This window comes from Homalodisca vitripennis, chromosome 1 (genome assembly GCF_021130785.1).
Source record: "Homalodisca vitripennis isolate AUS2020 chromosome 1, UT_GWSS_2.1, whole genome shotgun sequence".
NCBI classification, from domain to species: Eukaryota; Metazoa; Arthropoda; class Insecta; order Hemiptera; family Cicadellidae; genus Homalodisca; species Homalodisca vitripennis.
In genome coordinates, this window is record NC_060207.1 from 96,257,388 (window position 1) to 96,276,361 (window position 18,974).

At 31.6% G+C, this 18,974-nt stretch overlaps 1 protein-coding gene across 2 annotated transcripts in view; it reads right to left on the reverse strand.

Annotated features, from left to right (window-relative positions):
• The window catches only part of LOC124367264 (protein CASC3), a 56,154-nt gene extending 38,200 nt beyond the window's left edge, over positions 1–17,954 (reverse strand). Inside the window, exon 1 of one of the 2 annotated variants that reach the window (XM_046823980.1) lies at positions 17,773–17,954. In XM_046823980.1, the coding sequence (XP_046679936.1) occupies positions 17,773–17,898 (126 nt within the window). In that variant the 5' untranslated portion in view covers positions 17,899–17,954. The remainder of the gene's footprint in view (positions 1–17,772) is intronic. The other variant, XM_046823971.1, reaches the window with a different exon arrangement.
• Positions 17,955–18,974: the final 1,020 nt, after the last annotated feature.

Sequence of the window (18,974 nt, forward strand, 5' to 3'; positions counted from 1 at the left end):
ATTTACATTAGCAATGTTAAAAGAAATATAATTTATTAAATACAAAAAAATTATTCCCATGCGAGCCATATAAACAATAAACCAACAGAGAAACTTGCTTACATTTTGGGAGATTTATTTGCCATTAATACAGATGTGAGCACATTGCCCCAGGCCTTTTACTTGTGCACAAAAAGAGAGGGGTGTAATGACATGTTATAAAATCCATGTTAGTTGCTGTTTACTTGTTGTATGTTTTGCATATTTTGATAAGTTGGTTTCATGATAAGTATACATATATATATATATGTATATATATACATATATATATATATACATATATATATGTATATATATAATTATATATATACATAAGTATATATATATATATATATATATATATATATACTTATTATATACTCTGGTATGTATTAAATAATATTTCTTATATAATGCAAAATTACTTACTCTTTGTTTTTCAAAATTAGTTTATTAATAAATGATTTCTGTTCTGTTTATTAGATTTTTGATTAGTGTTTATACACCTTTTCCTCTCTTAAAAATGTCAAATTTAGACAAAATATACAGAATATTCATGTATCTAATTTCTTCTATTTTCATTGAAGATGTGTATATATCTTGGTCTTTTTGACCGAAGTGTGCGTCTAAGACCCAAGTATATGCATATTTTCTTGATCATGGCAACATAGCAAAATCAACTATGACACTGAAAATAGATTAGACAAGAAGTAGATTACAGTCGGAAGTAGATGCTGTATGACTGAATCAGGGTTCTCAGACCACGTTTGGATAATTTTCTTGATCAGAACATCCAACGCAAAATCAATAATTACACCGGACATACCTTACACCATTAGATCAGAAATATTTTAAAAGGATGGAAATATAGCTTGTTGCACAAGCTTTTCAAACCTACATATGTATGTGCCGGCTTGTTCATTGATTTCAAGAAAGCTTTCGATCTAGTTAATCATACCATTTTACTACAGAAACTAGAAAATGTGGGAGTGAGAGGGGTGTCTCTTGACTGGTTCAAGAGTTTTCTATTAAATAGAATCCAACAAGTGCGGATAAAAGATACAACCAGTCCCCATCTGACCGTTGAGTCAGGTGTACCCCAGGGATCTGTTTAGCAGCAACATTATTTTTAGTTTTTATAAATGAATTATTGGAAACCCCGTTGGTCATGGTCAGATAACTGCTTTTGCAGACGATGTAGCTTTTCTTTATTCTCAAAAAACTATGCAATATTGCACGAAAAGATAAGCAGTGATTTAAATTACTTACAAATTTGGTGCTGTCGGAATGATATGCAGGTAAATGTATCAAAGACTAAATATATAATCTTTGGATTTAAAGACTTCGAATTAGAAAGGCCCTTAAAGTACCACAATATGAATTGTAACGTAAATCTATGTAACTGTCAGTGTATAGAAAGAGTAAATAGTTACAAATACCTTGGAGTAGTAATAGATAGCAAATTAACATGGGGGGATCATACTACCGCGTTACATAATAAGTTAAGATCATCAATTAGAACTTTTTATTTTCTAAAAATTATTGCAATACAGATCTTATGCGTACTTTATATTTTGCCCTAATCCAATCTAGATTACAGTACTCAATTAGTTTCTGGGGAAGCACGTATAAATTTTTGATAAATAAGTTAAAAGTGACACAAAATTATTTCATGCGTATTATATTAAGTAGAAGGAAAAGAGATAGCATCTTTCCACTATATGTGCAATTGAAAGTCTTGCCTATAGAACATCTATACGTATACAAAGTTTTGAGAATATTTTATACTAGAAGCGGAAATTTAGGTACAAGTGGTTTGACGTATAAAACTAGAATTAGTAAAAGTAGAATCTTCAGGTTACCTAAAGTTAATAAAGAACTCTATAGACAGTCCATTCAATACATAGGCGCAAAATTATTTAATCAAATGACTGATGAAATCAAATCGAGTAATAACTTAAAACAATTCTGCTCCTTACTAAAATCCTGGCTATTTACAAAACCTGATATTGCTTTTTTAACGAGTGTATTAATTTAAGTTTTATGCAACCACCTATTACATTGTTTACATCATTATTACATAATTTTTGTCATAGTAGTGTGTACGTGTGAATGTATGTTTTGGAGTGTGGATGTTCTATAGTATGCATGTAAGTGTACGTATGTGATTTTCAGATATTCGTATGTAATTTTATGTGATACATTAATTTAATTTTCCATTATTTCAATATATTTGTTTATAAATTTTTTGTAATATTATTTATGATTTTAGTACATAAGATTGTATATTTGTATTTTTTTCATAGCTTGTTTTTTTATTCTTTGCATTGTCTAATTAGTTCCTAGTCACTCTATATTGTATAAACGTCGACTATATGTATTTATTTTGGTTGTAGTTTTATGTAGTCTTGTGCAGACGTCGCGGAGAGCAGTCTGTTGACATTTTAGTTTTTTTTTTATGTGAGAGCAAGCTATAAACTGTTTATTTGTGTATTGTGCATCTGTTACACTGACCAGCTACTTGTTTTTGGTCAGTGACTTCCTAAGTTTTTTCATTTATTTGTAAACATGAATGTAAATGTTGGAAAATAAATATTTATTTATTTATTTGATTCGAATGGGAGCAAGAAGGCATACTCAACTATAACATTGGGAATATAATTAAAGTGAACCAGAAATGTTCATACACAGCACAAAACCTAAAATAAAATCTGGTGGCAAAGTTAGCTTAACATCTGAAGCCCTTAACCATAAACACTGAAATATTAGCTAAGTACTGAAAAAGAAAAAATACTTCAATAATTGTTATAGAAATCATTGGAGCTATATTAAATAAAAGATCATGGAATGTTACTAATAAAATCTGTTTCACTCTATGACTTCAGGGTTGCAAAACAATATTCTTTAAGCTTTTAAGTCTAAAATGTATTGGGAGATAAGAATATCTTTCATTGAACATCACTTATCTCAGGAGTATTTGGAATATCATTTAAAAAGAATATGTCCATAGTGTCCCAGTTTTTGAGCAGAAAATTGTGTGTGAAGCAGAGGATAACTGTTAGTCACATTGTTAATCCTTACTGTACAAAGTTTTGTTGTGATGATTGCAGTAGAGTAGTTCAATACTACTTGATTCAGAGTGAAAAGGATTAATCTAACATTTCCAAAGAACTTCAGGTAATTTATTGCGGTATATTTATTGGTCAGTGTTGTAAAATAAACAAGTAAAACATTAATAAATTCAATAGAAAGTTGGTACATTATAGAACATTGCAAAATAAATTTAATAATATATTTACTTTTGAATAGTACTTAAATTTGACTGATAACAATGGTTTAATTTTTTTATTGAGTAATAAGTTATGATTATAGTAAGAATTAATAAAGAACTATACAATTAATAAATATTTTAAATCACTTGTGTAAATTGTAAGTTATTTTTATTATTCGTCAAGGTTAACCAACTGTGTTGGTGGTAGTTTTATAAACAAAACCCCATATGTGTCTCAATACTGTGCAGAAGTCATATATCAGTATAATGCAAGTTGAGATTCTTATCTATATCTAATATACGGCGAATACCACTTACTCACTGACACATACATCACTTTATCTCTCAACAATAAGTATGAAGCGGGATATACTGTATCATGGTTGTTTCTCTTATGCAATAATGCAGATTTTTAAACAATTCCATTTTAATGGCAATGGCGAGAGAGTCTTGAGCTACATCAAACTACTATCTCAAGTTTTAAATTAAAATAGTAGTAACAGAACTTCAATATTTTACATGGTTATTACTTTGAATACCTGGTGGATATGTGTGGAATTTAAGGACTCAACATCAAGATCCTTAAGATCACTATCTGTTACTATATGGTGTCTGATACACACACACACATATATATATATATATATATATATATATATATATATATATATGTGTGTGTGTGTGTGTGTATGTATAATTAGGCAGAAACAAAAATATTTGGCTTTTATTAGTTTGAATTTAAATTTTCTAATAAATTAAATAAATTGTAATTATTATTTTACTAACAGATGATCATTAACTTTATATTAATTATTATTTACTACATAATTCAAAAATCTTGAGGGGATATAAACAATATTTTAGACAATGTACGAGTAGCTCTCTGTAAACCTTAATTAATTAGTTTGATAAGGATTCTATCTATTTTCTTGAATACTACATGACCTATGTGGTTATAAATTAATTGACATCCTTACCAGCTGTTTCTTTCAGTAATCTTATGATAACGTTTCAATGCTTTTCAGAACTTAATGGAAAACTGTAAAATACTCCTCACCAACTTACCACAAATATTGTGTGCTAAGGCTTGAAATATAGAAAGTTGTTTAATATCATATTTAAGCAAACAACTCACTAAGTAACTATTTAAAAATCTTGCAACCTAACTGTAGAAATTCACAAACACAATGACAAATGTGTTACATTGATAAGTAATGTCAAAGTGTTACATTGATAAGTATTAACTCTTCTACATCTACTCCTACTACCCAGAACACCTGTTTTCTTCCTCTGATTCATTTAATTTTTAGATAAATCTTCTTATTACTCACCCTAAAGAAGTATTTTCTTTATTTGGATACTTTATTTAAATTTAATTTTTATTTAAATATATTTTCATATATTGAAATAACAAACTTTTATAAAATTAAATTAGACATGAGTTTTAAAATTCAGACTAAAATAAGTTTTATTTTTATAAACAAAATTAAGTGATTTACAAAACTTTTAAACAAATTTATTCAAATAATTTTATTATTCAAAAATAGTTTGAGAACAGATTATTTTAGAAGTTTTGAAACCAACTTCCAATACAAACATTAACCAAATTTCTAACAGCATCATCTAGGTGAAACTAAGGAGAAAGTTTTAATTTACTTAAAACAATATATTTCAAATATATCATTCATAAGCAAAGTTTCATCGAAATGTCAATAATTTTATTACAAATTGCACAAGGAAGAAAAATAAATGGAACCGATATTAAAAATTAACAGTAGGAAAAGTAAATAATGCTATAGCTTCCAATAAGAACAACTGCACAGTAAGCCAAACGCCAGCAGACAGCTATTTGGACTGACTCATGTTTACCAAGCAACCAGACAACAAACACTACACTTGCTAGGATTTATTTAGCACTGAAATCATGTTCAAATGGTTCTAAAACAATCAAAAGATACAAGCACATGACTGAGATGTGGCCAACATAAGTACTATATTTGTCTAAATAAAACAATCACAGTATATTGGCACAGAAAGGATAGGACCAGCTTAACATGTGCATCTTTGTGAGTCGTGGAGCCTCAATGCCATGTTAAAAACATTAACAGCTAGCATAAGAGTCCCAAATCAATCCCCTACACATATTATAAAGATACAAATTTTAGTTTATCTAATTAGTCACACAACTTAATTACATATAATTAAGTAAATTAATATAAATATTTCATACCCAAATGGATTAAATAACTAAAAATAATAACACCACAAACGGAATTGGTCAAATCTTTAAATTTACCAATAAAAATAGCTATGATTACCATCCATAGCTGTAAACAACTAATCCATTAACAAATCACTACTGAGTATTTTATTTTCTATACTTCTATAGAAATATAAATAGGTCTAAATTATTTAGTTTAACAAAACAACAGTTTTATAAAACAACATTGTTGTAACATTCTGAATGAAAACATTGTATGGAATTGTATTCAGGGTTTAAGCCGAGATGAAAATTCTTGTTGCAAATATGTTACAAGCTCTTCAGACATTTTAGCAAAAATGTTTGTCTTGTAGCACTTATTAATAGTATTGGTATTCCACGAAGATTACAATAATGCTAATTGAAAAACAGTCTGCAGTTCTATAATACTTTAGCCTCCAGAACCAATATTTTACATTAATAAATATACTGTTGTTAAAATATTTAAAATCTCAACAATGAAACTATTTTTTGTTAAGAGGTTTTATTAAAAGCAGTATAGTTGGAAAATAAAATTTAGTAATTCATTGTAAAAATATACAACAAAAAAACTACGTCTTTTCTCAGTTTAAAATACAAAATAAAATTAAGTGGTATAGTTATTTTTTATAAAACAAGTAACTTTTAACATCAGTTTATCTTAAAAATAATTAGGCCATACCAACATCATTCAAATTGTAGCCTTCTTTGTTTTGTAAACTCCAATGTTTGATCTTCATTGAAATAAACTGTTCTATTAGTGCCTTCAACAGACATCATTAACAAATTGCTTGGATTGGTTATGTTTAACCTTTCACGAATCTCCAACATTTCAAAATAAAATCTGACTATAACAAAACCTCAAATCTCCAGTACTAGTTACAGATGCCAAGACAAGATGTTTAGAAGTATCAGAACCGCTGTTATAGCAACAAGCAGAGTATTCGATGAATACTACTCTCCCATCAAAAAGTACAGATAACCTTGTTTGAACGTTGACCACAAACAACTAGTTAAGTGAAAATCAAGGAGTTAAATCAAAAATCGTACTTGTTTAGGCACTTTTCAACCAGACTACAATTTTCAACATTCATAAGCAGGAAAACTTGTAATCCTACTAAGACCAAAGTTTTAAACAAGATATGTACAGTAATACTAACTTAGAGATTGTATTTTAGAATGTTTGAATAATATGGATAAAAGTTGTTGTCAAACCAGTTATTTGTAAACCATTTTACCTTTTATTTTCAGCCGGGTTTGATTAAAAAACCTGGCTTTGGTCACTTTATTACGCTTATAGTCATTTTTTTTTTAAAGCCAAATTATTTTTGTAAACACAAATTAAAACTATAGTTTTAAACACAACTAACTTGATTAAACAAATTTTGTTCATTTGCAGAGGCTAGCGCTCGGAACACACGAACCGTCAGACTGTCGAGGGCGATGTTGCAATGATAGTGCGTGGTTCACTCGCGCCCTTAAGTGCAAGAGGAAGCTGTAGTAAATTATATATTGTTTTAATGCATTGGATCATTTACCATCAGCTTTTTCATACAAGCTTTGGTTTAATGGCAGGTTTAACAATGAATAATTAAACTCACAAAATTGCAGTTTAGTAGTAAAGCGCCAAAACCGGTACCTTCTTTCATTATTACAGACACAAAACTTGGTTATTGTTTGAAAGTATTTTGCTCTATACATAAAAATAGTCTTGTCTGGACGCAGAAGTAAGAAAGCTTAAGTGTAATGTAACTCCCATAATTTTAGCTCTATAGTTAGTTTGTCGTTAACGTTCAAACTCGGGTATCTTTTTTAACCGAGAGTAGGCATCCATTTTCCAATCTGTTTGTTTGTAGACCGGTGGCGACAGTGCCTATCGAATATTTTATGTATATGTATATGTGTGTATATATATATCTGAAAAACAATATTTGTATCCCTGTAAACTGTTTTTCAAAATTCTACGTACTTTTCGCGGTTCGTTGTTCTCTTTAGCTTTCGTCACAATTTTTTGTGAGCTTTTCTCAACAGTGTCCCTTTTTCTCAGCTTGTTTCACAAAATGTGATTGTAGCAAAATGTGATACACCCTGACTGTATTTAATTAATATGCAAAACCGTGATTGCACTTAGTTATTAACTTGAAATATAAAATCCCAGGAATAATGATTGCTGAGATATAAATTAGGAATGTAACATACCATTGAGCCATTACAAAACACATAATTATTATTGAGTACGAATGTTAAGTTTAGCTCCATTTCACCTACGATTTAGTGTAGCGTCTGAAGTCTGACACTGTCAAAGACTTGAGTCCAGGAATCTGGAGTACATGTCCATCTGAAGAGTTAAAAAAGAGCAACAATGAAGAAGCTTGAAAACAACTACCTGCATCATTTCGACATCATAGACACCTAAATTACAAAAGTGTCAACTGCTTTACCCAGCACCCATCCAGTGTTCTAGATGTAAGGGTTTTAAGTCTCAAAAATGTGCATTAAAAATAAGTTTCCTCCAGGTAATTAGAACACAAAGGGTTAAGACCTGTCAATGTGACAAAGTAGCCATTGTATTATATGTTTTTGTGAATTTCTGCAGTAAGGTTGTAAAATTTGTAAATATGAGGGTCATTCAATAATTGAGACAAACAGGTATGGGGAGAAAACTTTTGGTAGGGTAATTTTGTCACTTTTATAGCTTTAAGTTGGCAAAACTGGGATAAGCCCTGATCAGCTGATTCATAAACATTGATGATAACCTCAAAAATAAATTTAATTATGGCAAGTCCACTTGAAAATTTTACTTTAGTTGTGCAACGTTCTGTTATTCGTTTTTACAAGCTGAAGGTGAAAAACCAGTGACTATATATTTATAAATTTTAGAATGACTGAAGTGTACAGTGAAAATAGTTTGAATCGTGCAAATTTTTAACTCAGTGACTGAAGAACATCATCCTGGCCGATCAATTGAAGTTTCAATTCCCTCACTGGAACGTCGAATTGCTGACGTAATTTGTGCTGAGCGCCAAGTGACTGTGGAAATGATAGTTGAAAGAGTTCATGTGAGTATGGGTATAGTTCATAACACTATTAAAAACAAGTTGAAGTACCGCAAAAAATGGGTCCCAAAGGAGTTGACATGCCTACAAAAGGAAACAAGGTTGAGAGTGTGCACAGAGATACAGGAACATTATGAATGAGAAGGTGAGCACTTCCTCAACAAAATTTTAACAAGTTAATCACAAACCCAAGTTGTGATGAAACTTGAGTTCTAGTGATGAATCAAAAAGGCAAAGCACACCATCTCACCTGTCCGAAAAATATTCAAAACCCAAACATCAGCAGAAAAAGTTATGTTGACGGTATTTTGGGATGCTCAAGGTCCAGTTTTTGTGATTATCTTGAAGAACAGCATACAATTAACAGCCAATACTACTCGGATATGCTTTTGAACAAGTGAAACCAGCCATGACGAGGGAAACAGTGTGGATCTCAGGGGAGAGGTGTGATTCTCCAACAAGACAATGCACGCCCTCATACTACTCAACCATTAACAAAATGGGCTGGGAAGTACTGCATCATCCCCCTTACAGTACCGATTTAGCACCACGTGATTTCTACTTGTTTGGTCCGCTGAATGAGGCATTGCGTGGAAAGAGGTTCCAGGATAACGAGGACATCAAGAAATTTGTGGGGAATTGTCTCAAACACCAAGATAAAGAGTTCTTTGCTCTGATAAAAAAGCTTGTGGTCCATTGTACATAAATGTTCAAGGGGATTATGTTAAAAAGTACTAAAAGTACTGTTTTGCAAAAATAAATTGTTTCCTCTCTAGACCTATTTGTCTCTTTAATTACTGAATGGCCATTGTAGTTACTCAGCAAGTATTTATGATCCAAGAGTAATGTATGTTCTATTAGCTTTTGCATACAACATTTATGGTAAGTTCACACGTGAGTAGACAATATTACTTATCCACAGGTTCCCAAGATTGGTTATGAAAACATGCAAAAAAAAATCATCACAACAATATCTTTCAATTCTTATCTCAGTAAATTTTGACATAAAACCTACAGGAATGGTTTGAATTGACTCACCTTCTAATAGTTTGGAGTAAAAAAGAAATGTTTCATTAAGATTCTGACAGATTTTATAAAGCGGAAACGATTTTGTTTTTAAATGCTACTGTATGCCATATTATTGTGAGCTTCCTTTAGCAGCCTTAGTATGTATGAGAATTGGTGAAAGCAAATTTTGCATACCGTACGCCACATTAGAACAATTAGCGCTAGTTAATTAGACACTAAAATGGTTTTCAGTAAACTCTAGAGGATCAATATGGCTGTCATTATTGAAATGACAGCAACTGACAATCAACCAAGACAGTTTCAACTACAATTAGCAATAGTAAAGTAGTTAGTAGACTAATAATTGTTTTGTAAGAAATTACATTATTGGCTGCTGATACCAAACGGCTTGTCCGATTTCAATTTCTTTATACCAAAATACGGCATTTCTTATGAGCTTAAATTTGAGGTGTCACAAGGTATTAGTTGCTATTTCAAAATTTTGGTTTTGGGTACGAGGGGCATGGGGGTGAGCACCCCAATTTTGAAAACAATTTTTTCCCCCCCAATTAGTACTATACACTCCCGTTTAGAGAATTTTGATACTTGGACTATAAGTCTTTTAATACGAGTTTGAAGTTTTCAAATGAACATCCTGTATAACGAAGGGGTAATAATATGTTTATGCTCACACGATTTTACAGGTTATTTGTCTGGTGATGTAGTGTCTTGGTGACTGGTTGTTTAATTTGGTTAAAACTTTATTATTCCGTAATATTAGTATGGCTTTTTTGTTTAAACTCGAGATTGGAAGATTGGTAAACTTCTTAACAATCAACTTTTACTACTGAGCATGAGTTCATTTTATTTGAAAGGTTTAAATTATTAGCCTAGAAACTAACCTCTACTAGCTATTTTGCAACACAAGTATTTTGTGAAAATAATACATTTTTTCAATTAAAACTAAAAGAAAGTTGAAAGTGGTTGTGAAATAAAATTTTGTAAACAACAATTAACAGCTGATGTTGACATTTACATTTTGGTGAGTTGGGTCTGGGCTGAACTGAGGTCATTTGTTGATAACAGTTTTCTACCTGCAAAGCAACTGATTTGATTGTGGCCAAGTAGAGCTTATCAGCTATGTCCTGTATGGCTTGCTAGCTCAGTTGGTTAGAGAGATAGCTATTGGTTCTGAGGTTCCTGGTTCAATCCTCACCATTGGCAATATATTTTTGCTTATGAAGAAAATTACTTTTAATTGAATAAAACACATTTATGAGTATTGGATTGTTTTTATCTATACTTCAAGAAAGTTAACTTGTTTGGAAATAGTACTTTTCTTAATAATACACTGTAGGTTTATTACCTATACTGAAGAATTTTTTTTTCCTTCTTCATGCTTCATACAGGCAGCCAACCGTATTTGAACTATGAATACGCATAGTCGTAATAATCTTGAGGCCAAAATCAGTATGGCAAATACTATAGAAAATGAAGAAGAATCTTTGTGTGGAAAGTGCAATGTGCCAGTTTCCAATGAAATGGCTATGGGGTGTGATGGTTTTTTTCAATTATGGTACCACCCTGATTGTGTGGACATTGACAATGAAATGTATGCTGTGATCAATGACATAGCCGATAAGGTTAAATGGTATTGCGAGGCATGTAACAGTAAACTGAAAATGCTTTTCCGCAAGTCATCGAAGGTTGACGACGGTTGTGATTGGCCGAATATAATTAATATAGTCCTAACAGAACTTGAAAATCAAAGCAAGAACAATGTTTTACTGTGTGAGAGAATCAATATGCTTTCCTCCCAATACCAAAAACTTAACAGCGAACTTCATGAAATTAAAACAAGCCATGTAACTTTGAATGAGATTAAGCGCATTAACGGTAATTCTCGAGTAATAGACACACAAACATGTGTAGGTCGATCTACTAATCACAACGTAACTAATAATATTGAAAGCTCTATTGCATCTAGTGCTCTGTGTCACACGGATGGGAGCCAGCAGACGAAACCTGATGCTGTCAATACTACCGCTACCCGCTCAAACAACATAACCTATTCCAGAGTAGTTAAAAACAGTGCTCTTGGAGCTAAGATAGGTGGAAATGATAGTCTCAAAAAATAATGAAAGTGACAAGGATTTTGAGGTTTATATCTCACGAAGGAGAAAATCTGCTATGAAGCATGCTCAAGAAAGAGATAACAGTGGTGATGCTACTTATCAAGAAAAAGCTACAGCTAGACCTATTGTTGGAATAAAAACGGGGTAGTAGTAAACTAAAAATTGCTAGTAAGAGATCTTGGGTGTTTATCTCTCGTTTGGATACAAGTGTTGCCAAGGAAAATATTGAAACATACTTAAAAGACTCTAAAATCGAGGACTTTGTTTGTTTTGAGTTGGAGACTAAATATGATACATACAAGTCTTTTAAAATTGGTGTAAAGGACTCACAGTTTGATCAAGTGATGGATCCCAAGTTCTGGGAAGAAGGTATACTCGTTAAGGAGTATGTGCCACTGCGTAGGCAATTCAGAGGTAATTTTTTAGGCAATCGCAGAGGTTAGATGACTCTAGCCTCGTGAAATCAAATAGTGATAACTGTTTGCTTGGTTTTTTGTACCTAAATATACAGGGCCTTAACAATAAAACTGCCGTTCTTGAGGACTATATAGTGAATCTTAACTTAAGACTTATCCCCGATCGCATTCATATGTATCACGGAACATTGGTTGTGTCAAGATGAACTTTTGAATTCTCACCCAGAGAATTATTATTGTGCGGCAAATTATTGCAGAACTGATCATATCAGAGGTGGCGCTGCAATCTTTGTGAAAAATAACTTGGAAACCAGAGAATTAGATTTAGGATCATTCTGTTCCGAGTTGAACTTTGAAGCAGCGGCAGCAATTGTGGACAATTTCAAGCTTATCATCATCTGCATCTACCGCTCGCCTGGGTCTGACCCTAAATATTTTCTCAGTACATTAGAAGATCTCTTTATACACCTGACAAAATGGGATGACTACACCGTCATAGCAGGTGGCGACTTCAATGTTGATTTCGATGTAACTACTACAAAGACCACAGCAGTCGAGTTTCTTAATCTACTTTGACAATTTAACTGCTACTGTTTGAACTCTGAACCAACTAGAGGTAACAACTGTCTTGATAATGTTTTTGTAAATTGTAATTTAGACTATGTAAATTGTAATGTTATCAAAAATTTTCCGTTTACTGATCATGATGGCAAAGGGAGCTTCATCTAAACATAGTATACTTAAGGCTAATTCCTCTTACAAATTTGTCCTGCCTAAGAAAAGTATGTCTTGTTTAACTGATAGACTTAATCTTGTTAAATGGTGCCTGTTTTCTGCAGTGTTTTTGTAATGGAGCAGCAATGTTCACGTTTTTTTACTATTTTGATTAATATTTTGAATTATTTTTTTATTTTAAAACAACCTAAATTTGAAGTGAATAGGGTTAAAGGGAGAAATAGTTGGTTACATCTGACTTGGCAACTTTAAAGGATAGGTTGTTGTCTCTTGATTTTTTGTACAAGAGTACTGGTAGCAATATAGTTAAAAATCAGCTGAAAGTGCTAAAGAGAGAGTACACCAATAACATTTCTGCTGCCAAAGTAGCTTATAACAGTCAGCTTATAGATTCTAGCAAGAACAAGTGTAAGGCAGCTTGGTCCTTAATAAAGAAAAATTGTAACATGGCAAAAGGCCAAGAGCCCTTGATCTCACCAAATATGTTTAACAACTATTGTATAGAAGCAGTTGTTGAAGCAAAAAAAAACCATCGAAAGCTGTTACTACTAAAGCTCTCCTTAAAAATGTTTGCCCAGTTAGTTTAAGTAATATTAGCTTATTTGAGTGGAAATCCGTGTCAACAGATGATGTTCTTAAGGCTGCAAAACATTTGAGTGATTCTTGCAGCAATGATTATTATTATTACATGTCTAATACTTTTTTGAAGCAAATACTACCTTTTATTGTCGAACCTATTACTAAATGTGTAAACTGTTTACTTAAAGAAGGAAATTTTCCTGAAGAGCTCAAAATCTCCAGAGTTTGTCCTATCTATAAGAAAGGTCCGAGAGATAAACCTGAAAGTTATCGCCCAGTCTCAATTGTACCTGTTGTATCCAAATTGATTGAAATTATAATTTATGAACAAGTTGTTACTTTTTTGGAAGAGAAAAACATTTTGTCCAAATTTCAGTTTGGTTTTAGAAGGGGTAAAGCCACGCTTGATGCCATATATAGTTTGGTTTTTGAAATTTTGCAGGCCTTTGAGTGCAGGGCCATTGCTCAGGTTACTTTTTCTGACCTGAGCAAGGCTTTCGACTGTGTTGATCACTCGGACCTATTAGAAAAACTAAATTTTTATGGTTTTCAGGGTAGCTCATTGAGGCTTTTCAAGTCCTATCTAGAAAATAGAAGGCAGGTGGTTTTTATCGATGGAGAATGGTCTCAAGAAGTTGTTCTAAAATATGGAGTGCCGCAGGGCTCGGTTTTGGGACCTTTGTTATTTTTAATAAGTATTAATGATTTGCCTGTAAATGTTATTAGTAGAACTTTCCTTTATGCTGATGACACAACTTTCTTGAATGTTTCAAATGATATTGTAGAGCTGAATGATTTGGTGAGGAGCTCTTTAGAAGAGGCAGGGGTGTGGTTTCGAGCCAATGGTTATCTCTTAAATAAATGTAAAACTGAAAATGTAATATTTAGCTTAAGGCCATACAATCAAGAACTTGTAGAGTTGGATACTGTTAATAATGTTAAGTTTCTTGGTATTTTTATGGATCACCAGTTGACCTGGGGAACCACATTAAAACTAGACTGTCTAGAGTTGTATTTCTATTGAGACGTTTGAAACATTGTGTAACCACAGATTATATTAGGATGGCATATTTCGCTTTCTTTCAGTCAATAATGAAATACTGTTTGCTTGTATGGGGTAACTCTCCAAGGGTTGTTGAGATTTTGAAATTGCAGAAGAGGGTTATTAGAATAATTAATGGCTCAGTCCACATTAGATCATTGCAAGCCTATATTCATTAGTTTAAAAATTAACACTGTTGTCAATCTTTACATTTTTGAACTTGCTGCTTACTCCCTAAAAAAATTACCAGAAATGATACTTAATGAAGACCTACATCCATACAACACACGTACTAAATATAATATTAGTTTTCAACAATGCCGATTACGTAAAATGTTAAATAGCCATTCCGTCATGTGCAAAAGAGTCTATAATAAGTTAAGTTACTTTGTTAAATTGTATAGTTGTAAGGTTTTTCTTAAGAAACTCAATGACTGGCTGTTAGCAAATCCTTTTTATAATATTGAGGAATTCCTAGAACACCCTGGCATAACTCTGTAATATATTGTCCGTTGATCAATACCTTTTTACTTGTTGATTCTTTAAATAGTTTATTTTTGTTCTTGTTCACTGTTCTTACTAATAGTCTTTATTTTTTTGTTAACTTGTTGAATTTTTATGATGTTATCTATTTATATACTTATTTATTTATCAATTTATTATTATCAATTTTACATTGTTTTACAATTGTTACATTCATTACATTACATGCAATACATGCATTGTTACTATTTTATACGACTAAGTTTTTTCTTCTATACTGCTCTAGTATGACTAACAACAATGTAACGTTCAACAATTCTGACATTGTCAATACATGTATATATGTCCATGACAATAAAGTATTATTATTATTATTATTACTCACAATAAGGTGTAAGAATGTTCCCTGAAATTAGCTTTGGTCATTAATCTTACAACAAAATCTTTTGTATTGTTATTAATGTTGCTAAATTTGTGATATAAGTTCCACACCAACAGGAGAAAGCATAATCAAGCCTACTGTGAACCAAAGAAAAGTAAACCGTGCGCAGTACGGATATCAATGAATCATATTTAAAATCCAGCTCAAAATTTATTGAATAATCATCCGTTAATAGCTTACATAATAAATTCTTAATCAAAAAAGCTGATCAAGGAGATAGCTTTTTAAATGTTAACTGTTTTAAGGCTGACTTTATGAAGTATTGCAAATTATTTCATTCATAAACACAAATACAGACGTCACGAAATAATGACAAAGAGTATTTTCAACATAAATTAGTCTTGAACTTTTGAAAACCAAAAATACACCTATTACAATTTTAAAAAATTTAAAAAAGCAGTTTATTTAAAATTATTAATATATATTTAGAATTCCAAACATTTAGCAGCAGTGGAGAAGGCAATACACTACTCTGTAGTAGTTTAGTGTGAACTTGTTTTTTATATTTACACACATTATATATGTAGACTTCTTTCTTGAAAAGAATTAACATTATAAATATTTGTTGTACACACAATGCTCATTTCAAATAACTTGTAACATTACAAACATGTTTTTTTTACAAATGTTATAATTACTGTATTTTTTTTAATATTTGGAAACGTGGACACTGGAAGTTCATGCTAGGACTTCCGACAACGGGTTGCCAGTGAAGAATAAGATTTTTTCTTTTTAGAAATTTACTATAACTAGATTACTATCATTCCTCCAACAAATCATATAGCCTATTGCACAAAAATATTAACATATCTAAAGACGAATATTCTTATATCTAGATAGCGTGTTTAAGTTAGTTGAGCTTATATTTTTAGCTCTGTTAAGCATTCAAAGTATATAATTTTGAATTTTATGTAGCCTACTATCTCAAAAGATGTCTTTCGTTCATGCCACTGGCAATTAAGGTACCACCTAGATACTGCTCTTACCCACACTAATGGCCAGAGACATTAGTATAAGCCTATTAAAATATTACCATTCTTTTTTGTTTTTCTTATTTTATTTTCAAGGTTTTCAGCAACTTGAATGCTCTCTATTGTTTTCAAACTCACTTTCTAACATTTTCCAATTGAAACATTAACAATAATGTGGAATCCTGAGTGAAATGAATATAAGTTTTCCCAAGTCCCAAATTCACATGATTTGTGGATATTTTAGTGGAAGATAGATTGGACTACTTAAAAAGTGTTAAAGAAAGCAACATTAATGAAAAAAGTGAGGAGAATTAATGAGAAAAATTACTAGCATACAGTAACCTATTTACGATTCATAATTTAGTACTCTGATTCGATTGTGATGGTAGCCGCTTACTATATATAGTATAGTAGTATAAATGTACAATATTGAATATCAGTACCTGTATATAATAGCTTTTACCAGCTGTAACATATCAACTCAAGATAGGCTACTATATTTTTATTTGATTAATTCATTTAAAATGAGACTAGAACAATGCAATAAGTCAACATTCAGTATCAGAATAAGAAAAATTCAGAAATCTGATCTGAGGGGTGCTCTGCACTTTGCGGAGATCCTGGCAGGCCCTCTGCACTTCTTGGGATTAGTTTTATGTTGATTTAATTGTCTCTTGGGATTCAAAGGGTTAGCCTAAACAAAAATTTATTTAGAACAACATTAAAAAATACTATGTTGTTTGTGAAACTAACAAAAAAATGTCCTAACCCGACTACCTGTCTGTCTACCCAAGAGCTTATTGCCCCACCTGAGAGCTAACCATTTTACCCGAGAGCTGAACATCCAACTCGGGAGCAAACTGACCAACATGGGTGCTTATCACCCCAATAAAAAAGGATTTCTCCCCTCAAAGATAATTTGATTCCAGTTTTTAACCTTTACTCATTTTTATTTAATTAATATTGTTATCCTAGAAGAATCAACAAAAATACTAAGTGGGCCTTGCAAACTAGTCCCACATGAGTTATTTATTGAAATGGCCATTTGAAGTTATATTACAGATATATTTCTTATTAACTGCTTGTAAAATAAACATAATTTCACACCTAACCTAAATTTATAAAACTAATTACAGACCTATTAAATAATCCCTATACCTAGAATTTTAAATGGCTATAGACAATAAGTATTACAACTTCCAAATTGTACTAACATGTACAAACATTCAAAATAAAGTCTGAATTTTTCGAATCATGTGTTATCGTTTATAATACTAAAACCCAAATGTAACTTCCACATAGCCTACAGGCTGTGAAAAATCAAGGAAGACTAGTAGACTAAACTACAAATACAATTAAATAACTTGAATGACTTACTACTTCTGCTGTTTTCTCTTCACCTATAATACTAGACTCATTAATTAAATCAGATGAATGAACAATATCGGAAACTACGTTTTCATTATTTTCTTTTTCTACAACCGGAATATCTTGTTCCGACATGATCAGGCAGACAGACACGATTCTTTCTCACTCTCAAATACTATTGTTAATTCCATCACAATTCCAACAAACCGACCAATCACGATTGCTTAATCTTAAACATAGAGGAAAAAGAAGATAAAAAACCTAAACTACCAGACAAAGATTATTATTATTGCTTGGAAGTATATTACATATATGTATAGCTGATGACGGTATTTTAGTTATTTATTACATATATTTTAATAATTTTTGTAATATACATATAGTGTAATAGACGAATTCTGTTCAGAATTGATTGAATAGATACATTTAATTTAATTTTTTGTGCTATAATACTATTATTATGCTCTTCTTTCAATTGTTGAAATGTAGTTCATGGATTATTTATTTTCTTAAAAGTATTGAGCAGTATATAGTAAGTATATCGAAAAATACTCGTCATCTCGACTGTATTATTTTTGTTATTAATCATTGTAAAGTGGAGGAACCATTGGAATAATAAATAAATCGCTGTTCTATCACTCCTGGGTACTTTATCTTCACTTGTTATACCGTACCTGAAAGATAATGAATTAATTAAAAAATAAACTTATGACGTATTTTTCCGATGTGAAGAAATTTTGATTTATGTAATTAGTATATTATTTATACAACCTAAAAAGCTTTAATATTTCCTTAACACTAGTTATGCAAAAGTGAACAGCGAGTCTGTGAAGATTTATCCTCGGCACTTTGCTAAGTAGTTCAATGGTTGGTTGATCCTCCCCTCCCCCATTGCTTACCTACTCCCCCACACACACCGCCACTGCTCGTCGCGGGGCTGTCTGTCACACATCCAGCGTCCAGCGTTCGTGTGGTGTGGGGACGTGTCTGTGTGTCTATCTTCATTGTATTGCCTCTGTGCGTTATGTTAGTCACTACGCTTTACGTTGTTGATAACTATTCAACGTATTATATTATGGAATCGCCCAAGATAAATCAAAAACACTCCTGCCATTCTTCACTAAACAAAATAAAGATATAAGTGATCAAAGTGAAGCATCTGCCTCAGGAAAGACCTCTACTCCCGTTCCTCAACTGATGATGAAAGTTGT